Here is an 18,194-nt window from a genome sequence, read left to right as displayed (position 1 = left end):
GTTTGCAGACAACTGCAGGTCGAGCAACGAGAAGATAGAGCAATGGTGGATGGAGAGGAGTGTTGTGGACAAGCCAACGGTAGAAGAAGATGGAGCTGCAGAGAGGGACGCAGTTTAGGAGAGTAGAATGCGTGGAGGAGAGATGGATGTAGGAAGAAGGATGCTCCACAGACAACGAGAATGGAGCTACACGGATTTGCAGGTTAGGGACTTGAACAAACTTGCTGGTGAGTAAGGTAGTGAATGATTCGAAATTTGCAGCAGAAAACGGAAAGCCCCAAGCAGCAAAAATATTTCAAATTTTTTTTTAGAAACCCTCAAAATGCAGATAGTATAACAATTTCAAAATTTTCTGCAACAGAAATGGAGGTTCAATACGGCAGCAGACAGAAAAATGGTAGCCAAAAATCTATGAAAGTTTCCCAAAGATTTCTGCTTAAAATGATGTATTCCTCTGCTTAAAATTTATCCGTCAAACCCTCGTGAAAAATTTCCAGAAAAAAAATAATTCAATCCCTTGGACTGCAAAATGTCTGAACAATATCCCTGGAAAATTATGTTGATAAACACCAAAGATCCAGATCTTACCCTCTGGGGCCTAGATTTGGATTCTGCACAATTTTTCTCCTTAGATCTGTAGTTGCACGACAACAAGAAAACACCCAAACGATATATACAATGATAAAAACTAAAACCCAGAAAAACTCACATTAGAAAAATAATTACAAAATTTACAAACTGCAGGCTCTAATAAGCCAGATCTGTCATTATATTGCACAAAAAAATAAATTTTTAAATTTTATGGAGGCGCTAATTCGAAACCTTTAATGCATCACCAACAAAAAATCTTATGATAAGCTCGGGATTAAATTTACTGGGCTCCACAGAAAATACATATCGAGAGTTGGCTGGTCCAACTGAAAACTTCCCCTAACGCCCGAGGATCTAACATCAAGATTTCCCTGCAAAACTTGATCCATCCATTAAAATTATAGCGAGAAAATAATAATAAAACTTAGACAAATAGAGATACCTGCTATTACATTCAGAATTTAGATTATTATTCAAACCCTAGTGACTGAGCAAGATACCTGTACTCAAATCACTCTTCAAAAGCTATCATCAATGGCTAAAAAAGAATTTATTCATGAAAACAACACATCTTAGAGTATTCCCATGAAGAGTAACACCAACAAAACTTAACTCCAAAGTCTTTCTTTATTATCCAAAAAAGATTACACAAGAGCTTATTGCTAAGCACACAACTCGGAGGTCGGATAGTTTGACTGACAAATGACCTCCTATTTAAAGATAAATCCACCAACGGCTAGTTCGAGTGATCCTCGTCAAAGCAATCTCGACAGTTGGTGAGGATTAAAATTTTTTTAATCTCATCCATTGAAATATTTAAATCTTTGGGGAAATTTGAAATTTTCAATTAAATGCATTTTAATTAATTCAAAAATTAAATTTTTGAATTAATTTCCCCAAAATTTTGACTTTGACTTAACCCCAGGGTATCAAAGGCTTAAAATTTATCAAAATATTTAATTTACCTTAGTCTCTGGACTTTTTAAAATTTAATTCTTAAGGACCGACGAATTTTGCCTTCGGAGAATTTAAATTTACTTAGAATCTAGAATTAATTAAATTTTTGGCTTAGGATTTTAATTAATTTTTTGGCCAAAAAATTTAATTAATTAACTTATAAGGGGATAAATTATTTTTCTAACCCTCAAGGCGCTTTACATCATGATTTTCATATTTTTTTTTTTACATCTCAAGGGGGAAAACCCATTTGTAAAAGACCTTCACAGACTACCCATTTTTGCGACACATATAATCCAGTAGACCAAGCAATTTGTAATAAAATAAATTAACCAAATAGTTAGGATTATTCCCAAATCAATTTTACATATACTCGATCTAGAACACTAGGACTCACTTAAGATCCCAGTGACATAATCCATTCCGGCTTTGGGGTAAGACTGAAGGAAAACTCCGTCGACCATTAGAGAATGGATCGGTGAAACAAAAAATCTCCCGGAATGTAGATTGTCACTAGAAAAGCAGGTTTACCTAGGCAATTACATACATGACATGAATCTGTTGAGATTATTTACATCATATACATGCAGAATGGGTTTACATTATAATATGATGATCTGACTGATGATGATAGTTGGATGGCATGGACACATTGATCAGGCGCTATCCCTTTTGCGAAAAAGGGGGGTGTATTGCTATGGGTCTTTGACACGTAGTGGTCAACATCTGGCTCCATTTGGGGACATGCTGCTGCACCGGAGGAATGTGAGAATTCAGAATCTGTATCCACGCAACACACAATATAACATAAGTAGCGTCCATCCAAAAATCATCATATAACGTTAAGCACAGGAAAGATATAAGCTCTTCATTTATTAACTATCATAATAACATGAAAAACATCTACCTACAAAATAAAAAACTGAAATAAAAGGGTGTACGGTTAGGAATACAATACAAAGGATGCCCCACGGCATTAGCTGCGTTCAATGTAGTGCACGCTGAGCATTTGTCTGCTTTCAGGGAAATCTGTTGGCTATTTCTCAGATGTGCCATGTCCAATCCTGCACACAGTAGGACTTTTTCCTATCTGAAAATCAAGCTGCTTGCGGCCATCAGATGGATCAAACCGTTTTCTCATTCTCTTTCTCTTGCGCTTTTTCTTTGTGGCAGGCTGTGATGTTGATGATGATGCGGTCGGTGTACAACTTCCTTCTTGATCCAAAAAACGTTCGTATGGAAAATTTGGAATGTTCAAGACATCTGTGACTTGCGCTTCGTTATCAACTATGTGAGCATCAACCTGATTCGTATTAATTTCCATTTTATCTAGGTCACCTTCAATTAGCCACTTTTCAATGGAACAAACGACCTCCTCATAATAAGATGGAGCTTGCTGTAGCAGACAAGGAGGCTTATGGTCTGTGGACGTTTCCTTGTTTCTTTCATCCTTTGATTGATGCTGAAATTTTTGTCCCTATATTGTTATGGCATCCATCTGGTTAGAGCATTCAACCTTCATAGCACTGATTTCCTTGGCATGGTTTTCCTCTATGGTCAATAACCTATTCTGAAGACATATATGACCAGCTTCCATGTCCTTTATAATTTTATCATTCTTTGCTTTCATGCCCATGAAGCAATTTTGCATATAGTTTATCTCTTTCTTATGATTTGCTTGCGTGTTAGCTAACTGTTTATTATAATTGAATCTCATGATGGTCATTTCTTCATCCATAGTTGTCAATCTATTCTGAATCGAACTTATTTCTTCTTGATAACCCGCTTTCATGGAAGTTACTTGATTTGAATGATTGAATTCCATGATCGTCATCTTTTCCTCTAGGGCTAATAACTTGCTTTGCATAGAATTAATTTCCTTGGCATGATCAACTGTTAATGTTGCTTGATTAAGTTCCATATCTTTAATAAGTTGAGCCTGATTAACTTCTGCATTCTTGCTTACTTGAGCCTGATTTAACTGTATGTCTTTAACCATTTGAATTAACTCCTTGAAATCATTTTCAACTTCTATAGTTTTCTTTACTTCAACTTTCTCTTTGACTTTGTCTTTATCTCCATATTTATCTTCAAAGGCATCAATGATTGATTGTAGAGAATCAAAAGTGTTATTAGGGAAATTAACATACCAATCAAAAGCATCTCCAGATAAGGTAAGAATGAAAATCTTCATCTTCACATCTTCATATTTAGAATATGGGAGACACTTGTTTATACAAAGGCTGACATTCTGAAGGTGATCTTTGGCAGTAAAAGCATTGTTACCTTGAAAAGGAGGAAATTCATCGATGGCTTCACCAAAAAAGGAAGGATAGCCATGCAGAGCTCCTTGAATATTAGTAAAATCACAAGGAGCAAACAAGTCATATTCCATGATGACGGGAAAAAGATGGGCCAAATGGATATCAGAGAGAGAGATCCCTGCTCAAGAAAATGAAAACATCTACAAGAAGCGAGCTTCTAGCAGAAATTCTTGTAAGAAATGGAAGAAGTGGAGTCGCCACTTGAGCATGAATCTCTCACAAAGAGACTAAAGGTGAAACCGAAAAAGTTAGTGGATGGAGGCAGATGGATATCCAGGGAGGGCTCCTTGTCTGGATTAAATAAATGAATAAGTCGCCACCCAAACAAGTAAGCAACCGGAATGTCCAGGTGCAAAAAGTGAAGTTGAAAGGATTAGATGATAGATGACGAGAGTTAGGATGGAGAAACGAAATGACGCCAAAAAAATGAGATGAAATGCCATAAAGCCAAGGTCCAATAAATAGGTCTTTGGCGGCAATGCCAAGAAGTGTTGGCTTTGCCGGCTCGAATGAGAGATGGTAAATGAGAAGAATGATGAGGAAATGTCGTTGAAACGCCGAGGATAAAATATCCTTGGCAACAACACCAAAAAATGTTGTGCCGCTTGACGAGTTAATGAATGGCGAAAAAGATGAGATGATTAGAAAATGTCGTAAGGACCAAAGACAGAAAAACTCTATCCCTAGCAGCGACGCCAAAAAATGTTGTCGCACAAAGTGTCTAGGCACTGCGACAATGCTCAGAGTAAGGGCTATCACTCTAATCCTTACTCACTCCATTTAGACTCTCTCCTAGACAAGTCAAAGGGGGTAGTCCCTAAGGTGAATGAATGAGAATAGCCTGTGGAACACAGGCTCTAGGAGACTTGAAGATGGAAAACTTGATGAATTTAGGACAAATCTTGGTTAACTGAGGTGAATAGATTAAACACAAGACACATCCATAGGATAAAAATGATTATAGACTGTTGAAATTTCTAAGTATTACCCGTTAGAAATTTTGTCTGTATTCTCTGGTTTATTTCTCCTATTTGTTAATTACGAACAAGTTATTTAAACATATAAATATCGAAATAAACACAATACAATCTCAACTATTTTCAGATCAACAACTGAAAGAAATAGCAAACGCACAGGTGACACTATTATTTTTGGACAACTTGTCCCCGGAAAAAACCAACTTGGGAAAATCGGTGCAACAATTCTGAGGGTTATTTTATTATGCAGTTTATTTGAGTACAACTGGGTGCCAAACTAGCTCACCCGATAGAGAAAATAATTCGGTAGCAATACCTCTCTATTCAGAAGCAGATATTCAAAAACTCTACCTCTCGAAACCGTCTCCAGCAAACTCTGAAGCTCAGCGTCAGCCCACTTGGCCTGAGCGTCAGCCCAGAACCTTCTGCGTCAGCCCTCTGAGGCACTGCGTAGCCTCTATGGCCCTCTGCGTCACTCCTGCAGCCTCTACGTGGATGACGCAAGCCTGTCTGGCCTCTGCGCTAACTCTGCTGGGCTCTGTGTGTTCCCTCTGGCTCAGACTCTGCCTCTCTCTGCTTCTATGCTAGTCTCTTGGCACTAACTTTGCCTCTCTGTCTCGTACTCACTGCGCCTCGCTGCAACTGATCACAGATTTGACTTTTCTTAGCAAACCTTGCTCGAGAAAATCGAATGACTGATCACTCTGGTGTATTCTCCAACTGACCGTCAAACCTCCTCTTATACTTTTCCTGTTGGTCCTTTAACAGCCGAGATTACATCTCTAATCAACGAATAAGATTAGATTTGGCTTGATCCATGTCATTTAGAGCCTTCTAACCCAATGTTATATTAATACCCATTAATATTTTACTTTTCCTAAGTTTAGACTTAGGAACTCCATTAAAAATATTAATTATTTGAATATCTCCTTAACCGGGTAGAATCTGCCCAAACCATTTTTGGGTCTTGGAGATTTCATGTGTTTTAGACTTTCCACCAATTTTCATGGCTAGAGCACATCCAATGCTACCCCAAATCAGCACTCCCTCTTAGTGAGGATTGTACTGTAGTAATACTCCAATTAAGCATCACTCTGATTATACGACACCGGTACTTGTGCTGATGCTAGGCCTCCCCGCCCAACATCCTCTGCACTACTGCATCCGTATGGCAGCTCCCTCTGCATCCGTGCTGCTGTTGGTCCTTTTTCCCAACTCATCTGCACTGTAACTCCGTCTCATCATGCTGCATCGTGCTACTGCCAATTGCTACTGCACTGCAACTTAGTTACTGAGAAGTAAGTAATTGATCCACCCAACTACTGACATCCCTTGTCGGGCTAGAAACACTCCCGATGTTGAAGCTGTCTCTGCTACTATCAAGTGCTCCCTCTATTGCCTCTGCGCTGCTGCAACAAGTCCTTGCCTCTCGCATCGTTGCAAACCTCTCTGTGCCATCTTGCACTGTTGCAACCTCCTCTGTGCCTCTCGCACTGCTGTAGCCTGCTAGCTTTGCGCTGCCTGGGACTACTGCACTGTAGCACTTTCTGTCGCTTCATCTGCATCTGTTTCTACCGACATCCGCCAGTTCTGCTACTCTCTCTTCGAGGCTCCCGTAGCAAGTTATAATCCAAGAGTTTGGGTACCTCAAGGATCCTGCCCCTCATCGCTTGTAGTATTCCTAACTATAACTCGATGTCTCCCCACCTCTTTTCTAGAGGTACATGAGCACTCATGGCACAATCATCATCCTCCTCTACCTATTTTTCCGCCTTCGTTGGCGTTGCCTTGGAGTCAGATGCCTCTCCCTTGTTCTTTTTCCTTGGACACTGGTTCGCATAATGATCCAGTTCCCCATAGTTGAAGCACTTAATCTTGGAGAGGTCCTTTTTCTTCCTCTTCTCCTGCTTCCCCGCAGATTTCAGAGCTGCATCCTCTTCCTCTTCCTTCTTGATTCAGACTCCTTTGCTGCTACTTTCTGTCTTAGACAACCGTCTGATCTCTTCTTGGTGAAGAGCTGCCCACAATTCTTCCCAATTTGTGTAGGTTTGGAGAAGTTTGACGATGGCAAGGAGGTCGTTGGACTTGTTTGTTTGTTGTGCAGGTGGAGCGAAGGAGCAGAGGAAAGCGATAAAGGGAGCCATGGATGGCAGGTCGAGAGGGAAAGGATGGCTGCGGGAGGAGCGATGAGGAAGCACGAGTTTGCAGGATGGCGACAGCGAGGGATTTGACACAGATTTGAGGGTTGCGCGCTGGACGGAAGGTTTGCAGACAACTACAGGTCGAATAGTGAGAAGATAGAGCGATGGCGGATGGAGAGGAGGGCTATGGACAAGCCGATGAGAGAAGAAGATGGAGCTGTAGAGAGGGACATGGGTTAGGAGAGCAGAATGCGTGGTAGAGAGCTGGACGCAAGAAGAAGGATGCTCGACGAAAAGCGAGAATGGAGCTACACGGATTTGCAAGTTAGGGACTCAAACAAACTTGCTGGTGAGTGGGGCAGTGAATGATTCGAAATTTGCAGTGACAGAGAGAAGATTGCAGCAGAAAATGAAAAGCCCCAATAGCAAAAATATTTCGAATTTTTTTTTGAAACCCTCAAAATGCAGACAGTATAACAATTTCGAAATTTTCCGCAACAAAAATGGAGGTTCAATACGGCAGCAGAAAAAACCATGGTAGCCAAAAATCTAAGAAAATTTCCTAGAGATTTCTGCTTAAAATGATATATTCCTCTTCTTAAAATTTATTCGTGAAACCCTTGTGAAAATTTTCCAGGAAAAAAAATTCAAACACTTGGATTGCAAAATGTTTGAACAATATCCCTGGAAAATTATGTTGATAAACACTAGAAATCCAGATCGTACCCTCCAGGGCCTAGATTTGGATTCTGCACAATTTTTCTCCTCAGATCTGTAGCTACACGACAACAATAAAACACCCAAATGATATATACAATGATAAAAACTAAAACTCAGAAAAACCCATGTTAGAAAAATAATTACAAAATTTACAAACTGCAGGCTCTAATCAGCGAGATTTGTCATTATACCGCATAAAAAAAATAAATTTTTAAATTTTATGGAGGTGCTAATTCGAAACCCTTCGTGCGTCACCAACAAAAAAATCTTATGATATCCCTGAGATTAAATTTACTAGGCTCCTCAGAAAATACGTATGGGAGTTGGTTGGTCCACTTGAAAACTTCCCCTAACGCCCGAGGATCTAACATCAAGATTTCACTGCAAAACTCGATCCAACCATTAATAATAAAGCGATAAAACAATAGTAAAATTCAGACAAATAGAGATACCTGCTATTACGTTCAGAATTTAAATTATTATTCAAACCCCAGCCACTGAGCAAGATCCATGTACTCAAATCACTCTTCAGAAGCTATCATCAATGGCTAAAAAGGAATTTATGCATGAAAACAACACATCTTAGAGTATTCCCATGAAGAGTAACACCAACAAAACTTAACCCCAAAGTCTTTCTTTATTATCCAAAAAAGATTACACAAGAGCTTCTTGCTAAGCACACGACTTAGAGGTCAGATAGATTGACTGACAAATGACCTCCTATATAAAGATAAATCCTCCAATGGCTAGTTCGAGTGATCCTCGTCGAAGCAATCTCGACAGTTGGTGAGGATTAAATTTTTTTTAATCTCATCCATTGAAATACTTAAATCTTTGGGGAAATTTGAAATTTTCAATTAAATACATTTTAATTAATTCAAAAATTAAAATTTTGAATTAATTTCCCCAAAATTTTGACTTTGACTTAACCCCAGGGTATCAAAGGCTTAAAATTATCAAAATATTTAATTTACCTTAGTCTCTGGACTTTTAAAATTTAATTTTTAAGGACCGACGAATTTTGCTTTTGGAGAATTTAATTTTTCCTAGGACCTAGAATTAATTAAATTTTTGGCTTAGGATTTTAATTAATTTTTGACCAGAAAATTTAATTAATTAACCTGTGAAGGAATAAATTATTTTTCCAACCTCAAGGCACTTTACATCATGATTTTCATATTTTTTTTACATCTCAAGGGGGAAAATCCATTCGTAAAAAACCTTCACAGACTACCCATTTCTGCGACACAAATATAATCCAGCAGACCAAGCAATTTGTAATAAAATAACCTAACCAAATAGTTAAGATTATTCCCAAATCACTTTACATATACTCAATCTAGAACACGAGGACTCGCCTAAGATCCCAGTGACAAAATCCATTCCGGCTTGGGGGTAAGACTGAAGGAAAACTCTGTCGACCATCCGAGAATGGATCGGTGAAACAAAAAACCTCCCGGAATGTAGATCATCACTAGAAAAGCAGGTTTACCTATGCAATTACATACATGACACAAATATGCTGAGATTATTTACATCATATACATGCAAAATGGGTTTACATTATAACATGATGATCTGGCTGATGATGATAGCTGAACGACACAGACACATCAATTAGGGGCTATCCCTTTTGCGAAAAAAGGGGGTGTACTGCTATGGGTCGTTGACACATAGTGGTCAACAGTTGACAAAGATACTTCTTGATAGATGTGGGAGGCATTAGCTACACTATACGAAGGATCTTCCAAGCAGCGGAAGACGTACTTTGTCATGTCCCTTCCTAAATTATTTTGGAGCAGTGTTAATTTCTACATTTTGGGGCCAATTTTGGAGGTGATGGGTGCCCATTCGATTTTATTAGGAGGGTAGACTTAGTAGAAGTTATTTTGATGTGGTTAAGTATACATGGGGGCCACCCATACTAGGGGAATGTGCATTCCCTAGTTCGAATTGAATGGAGAGGAAATTGATGGTTAGGTGAGGGACCCACGATGGAGTGAAAATGGAGGGAAAAGTGCTCCACGAAATCTATATAAGGAAGAAAACTCTCCTCATTTGGGGATCTTATCTCTTTGACATATGGAACTCAACCTTAGTTGCTCGAGCAACTTAGTCGGGTTACTGTGCTGTTTAGCACACGAGTGTCTCCGAGCGAAGATCTCAACCCTATCTTTGGTGGACTTCGAGTGCCACCCTAGGAAGGCAATTTGTACTACCTTGGAGGAGAGCCGGTGGAGTTTCACAGTCACACCATTCAACATTTGTCTTAACCAGTGCATGTTTCTGGAGGACGCAGAAGGGGAAAACACAGGTGTTGCTTGTGGGCTCATCTGGGTAGCAACTGCCGGGGGAGTTTGGGCATTGGAACTACAGTGGAGGGTCAACCTTTCGGGAGAGTTTTGGAGTAGGAGGTTGCTGCATTGGAGCAGTTCGATTTACAGTCACTTGGGTCTGTGTAGAGAGCCATCACTGGGCTCACGTGAGAGTTGGAGGAAGGAATTGTAGAGCTGGAGCTGGCCTGGAGAAGTAGGAGATCATTTGGAGGGCCATTTGAGGAATATTGCTAGAGTTGGGAGAGCAGAGATAGACAGGATCAATCACTACAACAACATTCGAAATTGGAGGAGGGCGAAGCTGTGAAGGGTCAATTTTTGAAGTTTGGAACCAAGGGAAACCCTTTCTGGGGTTTTCCAGATTTTTGGCAAGGATCACACTCCTAATTTTATAGAATTTTCTGGGCAGATAGAAGGGGTCAAACAAGGGTCCCAACTCAGCCAATAGCTAGAGGAGCTAAGGGGAATTTGGGCCAAAATTTTGAGGACAACATTTGGCCAATTCCTTCGTGGTTTATTCTGGGTATTTGGTGGAGTGGTCGAGGCTAATTTCCCATAGTTTATTGAGCACCGGAGGTGGGGTTTCCAGCAACATCTTTGCAGTAGACAACATAGTTCCACAAGGGTAGCGCAGGGCATCATTGCAGCAATTATTTGCGCCATTGGGGCTCGAAATATTGCCACCTGGGCTTGATCATGCTTGCCCTTGAGGCAAGCCCAGGTGCACCACTTCCACATTATTGTATTTTTCTCCCACATTATAATAAAATGGCTAGTTGTTGGTTATTTGTGGAATTTTTATGGGTGTGCACTGAATGTTTCAATTTTATGTTGTTGTTTCTATTGTTTGCTTTGCATAGCACTATTTTTCCTAGTTTGGAACATTACATACTTGGAAGAGAAGCTGAGATGCACGAGGATGCAGAAAGGGGAGAATGTAGACCCCTTCCTTACTAGACTTCAGGATGTCTGGGACCAGCTGGCTTCAGTAGGATCCGTGCCCCAACCTACAAAGTTTGTTTGATTAGCGCTGAACAACGTTTTTGACGAAGGTGCACGAAACGGGGAAACGGGTACAAGTTTCCGAAACGGGCATAGGTACGAAACGTGACCCCCCCAAATTTTGGAAACGGGAAACGCAATATATATATATATATATATTAGGACATTTAAGAAATAATGTGCAATCATAAAGCATATATGATACATTCTAATTTATTACATTATGATTAAATTGTCAATTTTCAATGCATAAACTATAAGTCTCTAAATTTACGTCACATTTACTCATGAATGATCACATAATGAAAATAGCAATATCCAAAATCAGCCACGAGAAATTTCTAATTTCTTGTCTCGTGCTTGATTGGGAGTCTCCTCCTACATAGTGGAATGACCTTAGTGCTCTTGATTAAATACAAGTTCCATACCCTAGTACCCTACATGATCTTGATTATTGGGAGTCTCCCCTACATAGAGGGGTTGGTTCTCTTGATTAAATACAAGTTCCATACCCTAGTACATGACAAAATCCAATGGAAACATTGCAATCCCCCCAATCCTGAAATCCTAAAAAACAGATAAGTCTGCTGGATTTTGAGTGAGATCCAAAATTCTACTTTCTCCATATGAAATCCAATGAGAGTGAAACCACTCTCAAACATCCTGAGTCATTTCATGGTAATGTTAAAAATTTAAGTAAAAAGATGAAAATGAAAAATAAAAGAGAATGTCACTTTTACTTTAAGAATTTAACATTACCATGAACTGCATATCAACACTAGGGCCATAGGCTTGAACATTAGGTTGCCCCACTCAAAAAAATCCTCTTTTTTATAACTTGAGAGGCATCTAGAAGCATCCATAACATATTTTAGTCGCCCAATAAAAAATTAGAAGCGAAAAAATTTAAAAAAATACAAGAAAAAGTCAAGTTAGAAGAGGAAACTCCGTCGTACGGCCTGGAAACTCGTTCCCGGCCATACTAGCCACGTTCCCTCCTCGATTAACGGGCAGTATACCCGGAAACGAGCTTCCAGGCCGTACGGTACGAGTTTCCTCGTTTCCGGCCAGAAATGGACCCTTCTCCAACATTTCCTACAACTTAGGTTTTTGAAGATTGGTAAGTTTTCGTCTAGAGTATCCTAGGCAGAGAAAAACTGCTAGATTGGGAACGTGTGTGGGATGATTTGCAGCAGGAGGAGATGATGCATGATCTGGAGAAGGCCACCATCAGTGGCAGTAGCAGCAGTGGGACAAAGCAAGTGAAGGAAGAAGAGGACGTAGCCCTTACGTCGAAGGGGCAACAAGAGCAACGCAGAATAAAGGAAATTTCTAAGATCAAGTGATTCAGGTGTGGTGAGCTGGGCCATTACAACACTTAGTGTCCTCTCAGAAATAAGGACAAAGAGGAGAAGCAGGATCAACGGGCTGCATCCACTGATATCAACAGGTTGTCGTCCAGATTGGAGGAAGAGTTTGCCATGATCGTCGAGCTACCTCCAAGGGTGAGATGGGGTGATCTGGAATTGTAGCCATAGAGAGCTACAGGATGGGCAAGATTCTTGAGGAGGTCCACCTCTTGAATTAGTACCTTGCTACAGGAGCCCATAACATGCAGTAGCAGGATGGATCAGTGGCAGTTGGTGCAGTCAGGTGCCAGAGTGACAGATGCAGTAGCTAGTAGTAGTCAGAGACTTAGCAGCGCAGAGCAAAGTTGGCAGTAGTGTAGATGGCACAGAGCAGAGTCAACAGTAGCACAAAGACTTCAGTGACAGAGCAAAGTTTAGCAGCAGTCAGAACTCAGGTGACAGATGCATCATACTGACCACAGTTGGTTCATATTTTGGATGTTTTTCCATTGCAGTTGCAGCAACAACAGTTGGAGAAGGTTGCAGTGCAGATGTAGTGTTGGCAGCAGAGTCAGCAACAACACCGTTGCAGCAGTCAGATTGTGCAGTGGTTGGTGGGCAACAACAACCAGACATCAGCAGCGCAGCACGAGATGGTGCAAAGATAGAGTGATGCTTCAGTAGGTTGCACTAGAGCACATTCCTCGCTAAGAGGGAGTGTTGATTCCTGTAGCATCAAATGTGCTCTAGTCTCGAGATTTTTTAGAGAGGCTAAGACACATGCATTCTCCAATACCCAAAAATCGTTTGGGAAAATTCCACCTAGAGATGATTTAAAAAAAATAATTAAATTTTTAAAATGGTTTCGTAAGTCTAAACTTAGGAAATCTGGTCAATTAAAGGGTATTAATTAAATATGGTGTGAATTTTCTAGAAGAAGACGAGGATCAACTCCCAGTTATCTTAACCTTTGATTATGATTTAATCTTGGCCGTTGGAGCTCCAACGAGAGATTATAAGAAGGAGCTTGATGGGCACTTGGAGAATATATCGAGTGAGAGAGATCAAGAGATTGAATTTCTCGAGAGTAACAACTTTGAGTTGCCTGAGTAAGATCGAGTGATGTTCTTGCAGTGAGGGGCAGGGATAATAGTCTGGAGGAGAGTTTTCCAGATCTGGAGAGTACAATGCAGAGGAGGCATAGAGATGTTTAGAGAGGTAGCGTAGAGCTTTAGAGGGAGTTTGAAATTCACCTGGGAGAGTCAAGATCTAGTGCCAGAAACCAGGGTGTGAGACCGGAGGGCCAGAGGGTCGAATTTCCTGAAAACAACAGAGTCAAAGGAGGAGGTGACGTAGATCCTAGAGATTGTGACGCAGATCTGTGTAGGTTGATGCAGAGGCTGCGCAGAGGCAGCGTGGGGCTAGCCTTTCAGAGCCTGATCAGTGTCGGATCTCCAGAAACAGTGTGAGATTTTTCTCACTAACTCTTTGCTAGTTTATTCTCTGTATTAGATTGCTAGTTTGGGCATCTAACGATTTGTACTCAGAAACTACTGCATAATAATAAAACCCTTAGTTGTTGCACCGATTTTCCCAAGTTGGGTTTTTCCGGGGACAGTCCAAAAACAACTGTGTAATTGTGTGTCTATTTCTCTCCAGCGCATTATTTATTTTGTGTAGGCTGCAGTGTATGTATTTCAATATTTGTTGTAGAAAACTGCAAGTAATTTGTTTAAAGGAATTTAACAAATAGGAGAAATATCATCAATTTGCTGCAGTAGGGATCGAGTCATCGATTTTTCATAGTGGAAGTAGGGACAACTAGATAGGTTTGAGTGACGATGGGACTGAGGGAAGTGCAATTGGACAGGGTATGGTGGTGATTAATGATTGCTCAAAGGAGTATGGTGGAAAATCTTACAGATGATAGGATACCCACGATGACTATACCATGGTGATTTTATGGTAGTATAGAAAGAAGACAGATATTATGGTACCATGTGGTGGCTTGTATGACACGAAGATTGGCTAATGTTATGTACGACAACAATAGGGATACCATTGTATATGGATGAATGATAGGATAACGACGATGTGGGATGTACTAAGCATTGGTGCACAACAAACAATATGCAGGATGTACATAATTGGTGGCAGTGCCAAATGGCTATACAAACAAAACTGTGTGGTGCATGTTTTAAATAATGTGCGGCCATGACTATACGAGTGGATGACGATGGTTGTATGGTAGCAATTTTGTTCTTTTTGGCTAAGGCACAGGTTTATCTGGCCTTGCTCTGATACTTGTGAAAATTCTATTGTAGTTAATCTTGTAATTATTCTCATATCTTTTAGATTATTCGACTCGACAAATTAATTTACTGCAAATACCGAATAAAAACACAACTGCAAATTTCACCAAATAATAAATCACAGGAACTGAGAAAACATCACACATAAAATGGACACCAATATTTTTGGACAAATTGTCCCTAGAAAAACCCCAAGGTGGGGAAAACTAGTTTTGTAGATGAGGGTTTATATTATTAATTCTTCAACAAATTGAGAATGTACATAAATTGCTTTCCTTTCACTGGCAAAGCTCCAACAAGTTTTTCTCTTCACTATAGCTAACCAAATTGAACCTCTGCAAATCAAATTGGCCTCTACTGAGCAATTCATTCTGCAGATGAGGGTTTATATTATCAATTCTTCAACAAATTGAGAATGCACATAAACTGGTTGTCTTTCACTGCCAAAGCTTCAACAATTTTTCTCTTCACTATAGCTGACCAAATCAAACCTCTGCAAATCAAATTGGCCTCTACTAAGCAATTCGCTTTGCCTCAGTGAACTCGCACTGCCTTTGTGAACTTGCACTGCCCACTGGAAATGTGCACTGGCCTTTTTGGCAATTTTCTTTGGCTCTGGAAAATAGATCCTGCTAGTTTATCTACCTCCAGCAATTTTCTCAGCCTATTCGCATTGCCTCTAGTAAATCGCTCTGGCAATTGGCAACAAAAACTAATCCTCCAACAAATTGCACTGGTAAACTGGCAACTTGCATTGGTATATTCAACATCCCTTTTGCAAAATAATTCGACCTCCTATCTCTCAGGAAACTGGAATCACTGCGAAGAGTTTCTTCTGGCAAATCTCTCCTCAATATCACTGTTGTAAGCTTGATACTGGTATCTCCCACGCTATCACTGCACATCCTTTCTCACTTGAATTATGTCTCGAAGAGCCCCATCAATTTCCTCTTATAATCTCTCGTTGACAAATCAATGACCATGATCTAATCACAATCGATGGTTAAGATCATCTTGACCCTATGAAGTCACTTTTCTAGAAGTCACTAGAGAGAAATTGATTTGTCTCAATTAATACTGATTAATTAACCTATTTCCCTAAGTTAGACTTAGGAAAATAATTAAAACTGGTTAATAAATCTAATTAAGATATTTTCCCTTTATAAAAGAAAGGGGGCTTGTAGATAATCAATCCAATTGTGTTCCTAGCCTAATTGACACTACTTGAGACTAGAACACCTGTCTGAGCTACATAAACTAACAATATGAATGTAATAAACAATTCTTGTTTGTCTCGAAGGTAGAAATTGTATTGTATACCTATATTGATTGATAAAATATTATTGATAAGAACAATGAATATTACAATGAGGGTTCTCATTATAAATGTCTAGGCGGGATGCCTTTTTACTAATGGATGTCTCTTTTTGATAAGGCATATTTGTGACTAATTAATTAACTAGCATTTATTATGTTTATAACATAGATCAAGACACTAGTCTAGTAGGTGTTAACTCTCTAATTTCTCGGTATCTAGGTATAGGGGCAAGTTTTGGTTTTTCTTGAAATTCGTGTTTAATAATTTTTTTACTTGATGTGTTATTTCCCTCTTAATAGGGATTGCATTTAATAACTTGAAAAGGGCAAAAATTAGCATTAATTGCATGGTAAAACCCTATAATTACGGCTGACATTATCTCTTTTTATGCATGTTTCAGCCATAAAAACTCATTAACTTACCCCAAACCTTGCATGCCTAATTGATTGCCTTGTTATTTTATTGATCTATGCTTGAAAGGCTATATCTTCTAGCTATTATATGACATTGCATGCCATACCACTGAATATCTCTCAAACCCTATCTTATAACAGCTCCATAATCTATCTATGAGGTCTAAGGATAGAGCACTTGAACCCTGGTAAAGATTATCTTAACCTTCTAGGCTCCGCCAGTATGTTATCTCAATCATTAGACCTTGCATCACCTTAAACCCTTCTTGTTGAATCTCCTTTAGGTGATCTATATAGCGAAGCCTCCTTTGTCGGATATAATTCAACACTAAACAACTGGAGAAAGGCTGCTGAGGTGGTAGTGATGGCCGATCTCTTGTTGCCATATGGTCTAGATTTGCCTAGTGGGGCTTTGCACTAGGCCTACTAGATTTTGCCGCAACACTGCCCTTAGGAAAAAGAATCAATTACTAGTGAATCGAATATAACGATACAAAAGATGCATAATGTGTGTATTTATACACAACTTATGAGCTGGGGTGTTTTCCTCCATGAGGCAGCCATGGCCTCACATAAATGCCTAGGTCAGCCTTAGCCACCTAGAATATTAAAATAATGTTGACTAGGTTAGCTAACCATAATTCAGTAATACAATAATGAGGGTGCTTAGCCATAATGTGAAGTAACCGCAAGTGAAGATTACTATCGTTTCAACAAATATAGCTTTGGAAAAAAGCTCTAGTTCTGCAACATATCCAGTTTCTTGTGGCTTACAACTCAAATATGTTTTGTCTATGATAACACAAGCTTAAAGTGAATTATATTTGGGAACACTGAAATGGAAGCACATTTCTTCACAAGTGAGAAACATGCTTTTGTAGACTAGATGTTTTCTTGGGTTTTGGCATTTAGGTCCTAACTTCTGTTGCTTGTTTCTATGCAGAAATAATATTGTTTAAGCGGATCTGTATAATAATAGAATAGAAACAATCATGTTTTAACGATGAAATTGATTTGTGCGTAGATGCTCATTGGAAGTCAGCTTCTAGTATCTTTATATTATTTGAAGAGAAGCTCACCTTCATATAGTGCATTGTCTGATTTGATGACAGGTTGTCTTGTTTTTCTGTGAACAACTCGGCCAGTATACCAGTGCCACTTTTTCAGGTATTCTGTTATGTAAGGACACATCTTAATTAATTTGTGCAGGCTAAAGCTGCTTGCATGTAAATGAAAGTATACCTCTTTATGCATTTATAATTTTATGTGTGGCACATGCTTCTTAATGCTGTCTTATATATCTTGCTGATTGAGTGATGATGATTTGACTGGCCAGCATCTTCTGAATCCTTTTTGTTTGCATGTGATTGACAGGATGACAGTAATGGTGATCGTGTCCCTACACCTATTGTTGTAATAGATCAAGATTCAGACCAAGAAGCAACAGTGGTTGAGATTACTTTTGGTGATAGACTTGGTGCTCTTCTTGATACGGTATGTCAGTGTACCAAATTCTCTTGAGATATAACCTATTCAGTCAGTTCTTTGGATTTGAGAAATAGATTGCATAATTAAATGGAAACTAGAATCTTGTGAATCAACATCAGATGGAAATCCATAGGCATATAATGAGAAACAGGGAAAGCTTCAAGTAATTTCTCTGTCATCCAAGTTCCAAGTGTTAGATAAGCACATGAACATGAACTTGCTTGATTGAGATAGTCTATTCATAACCAAATTTAGTATACTTTATT

The 18,194-nt window shown here is 39.3% G+C and overlaps 1 protein-coding gene across 1 annotated transcript in view; it reads left to right on the top strand.

Moving 5' to 3' along the window:
• LOC149227759 (ACT domain-containing protein ACR11-like) overlaps positions 1-18,194 on the top strand; it is a 464,039-nt gene that overhangs the window by 37,653 nt on the left and 408,192 nt on the right. Inside the window, exons 2-3 of the mRNA XM_089377915.1 lie at positions 17,553-17,607; positions 17,815-17,934. Of these exons, the coding sequence (XP_089234041.1) occupies positions 17,553-17,607; positions 17,815-17,934 (175 nt within the window). The remainder of the gene's footprint in view (positions 1-17,552; positions 17,608-17,814; positions 17,935-18,194) is intronic.

The sequence above is a fragment of the Pinus tabuliformis genome, chromosome J (assembly GCF_031772625.1).
Source record: "Pinus tabuliformis cultivar Carrire ecotype Pingquan chromosome J, CPIR1, whole genome shotgun sequence".
Taxonomy (NCBI): domain Eukaryota; kingdom Viridiplantae; phylum Streptophyta; class Pinopsida; order Pinales; family Pinaceae; genus Pinus; species Pinus tabuliformis.
Note: the sequence above shows the minus strand (reverse complement) of the source record. Positions and strands in the feature narration are given on the sequence as shown.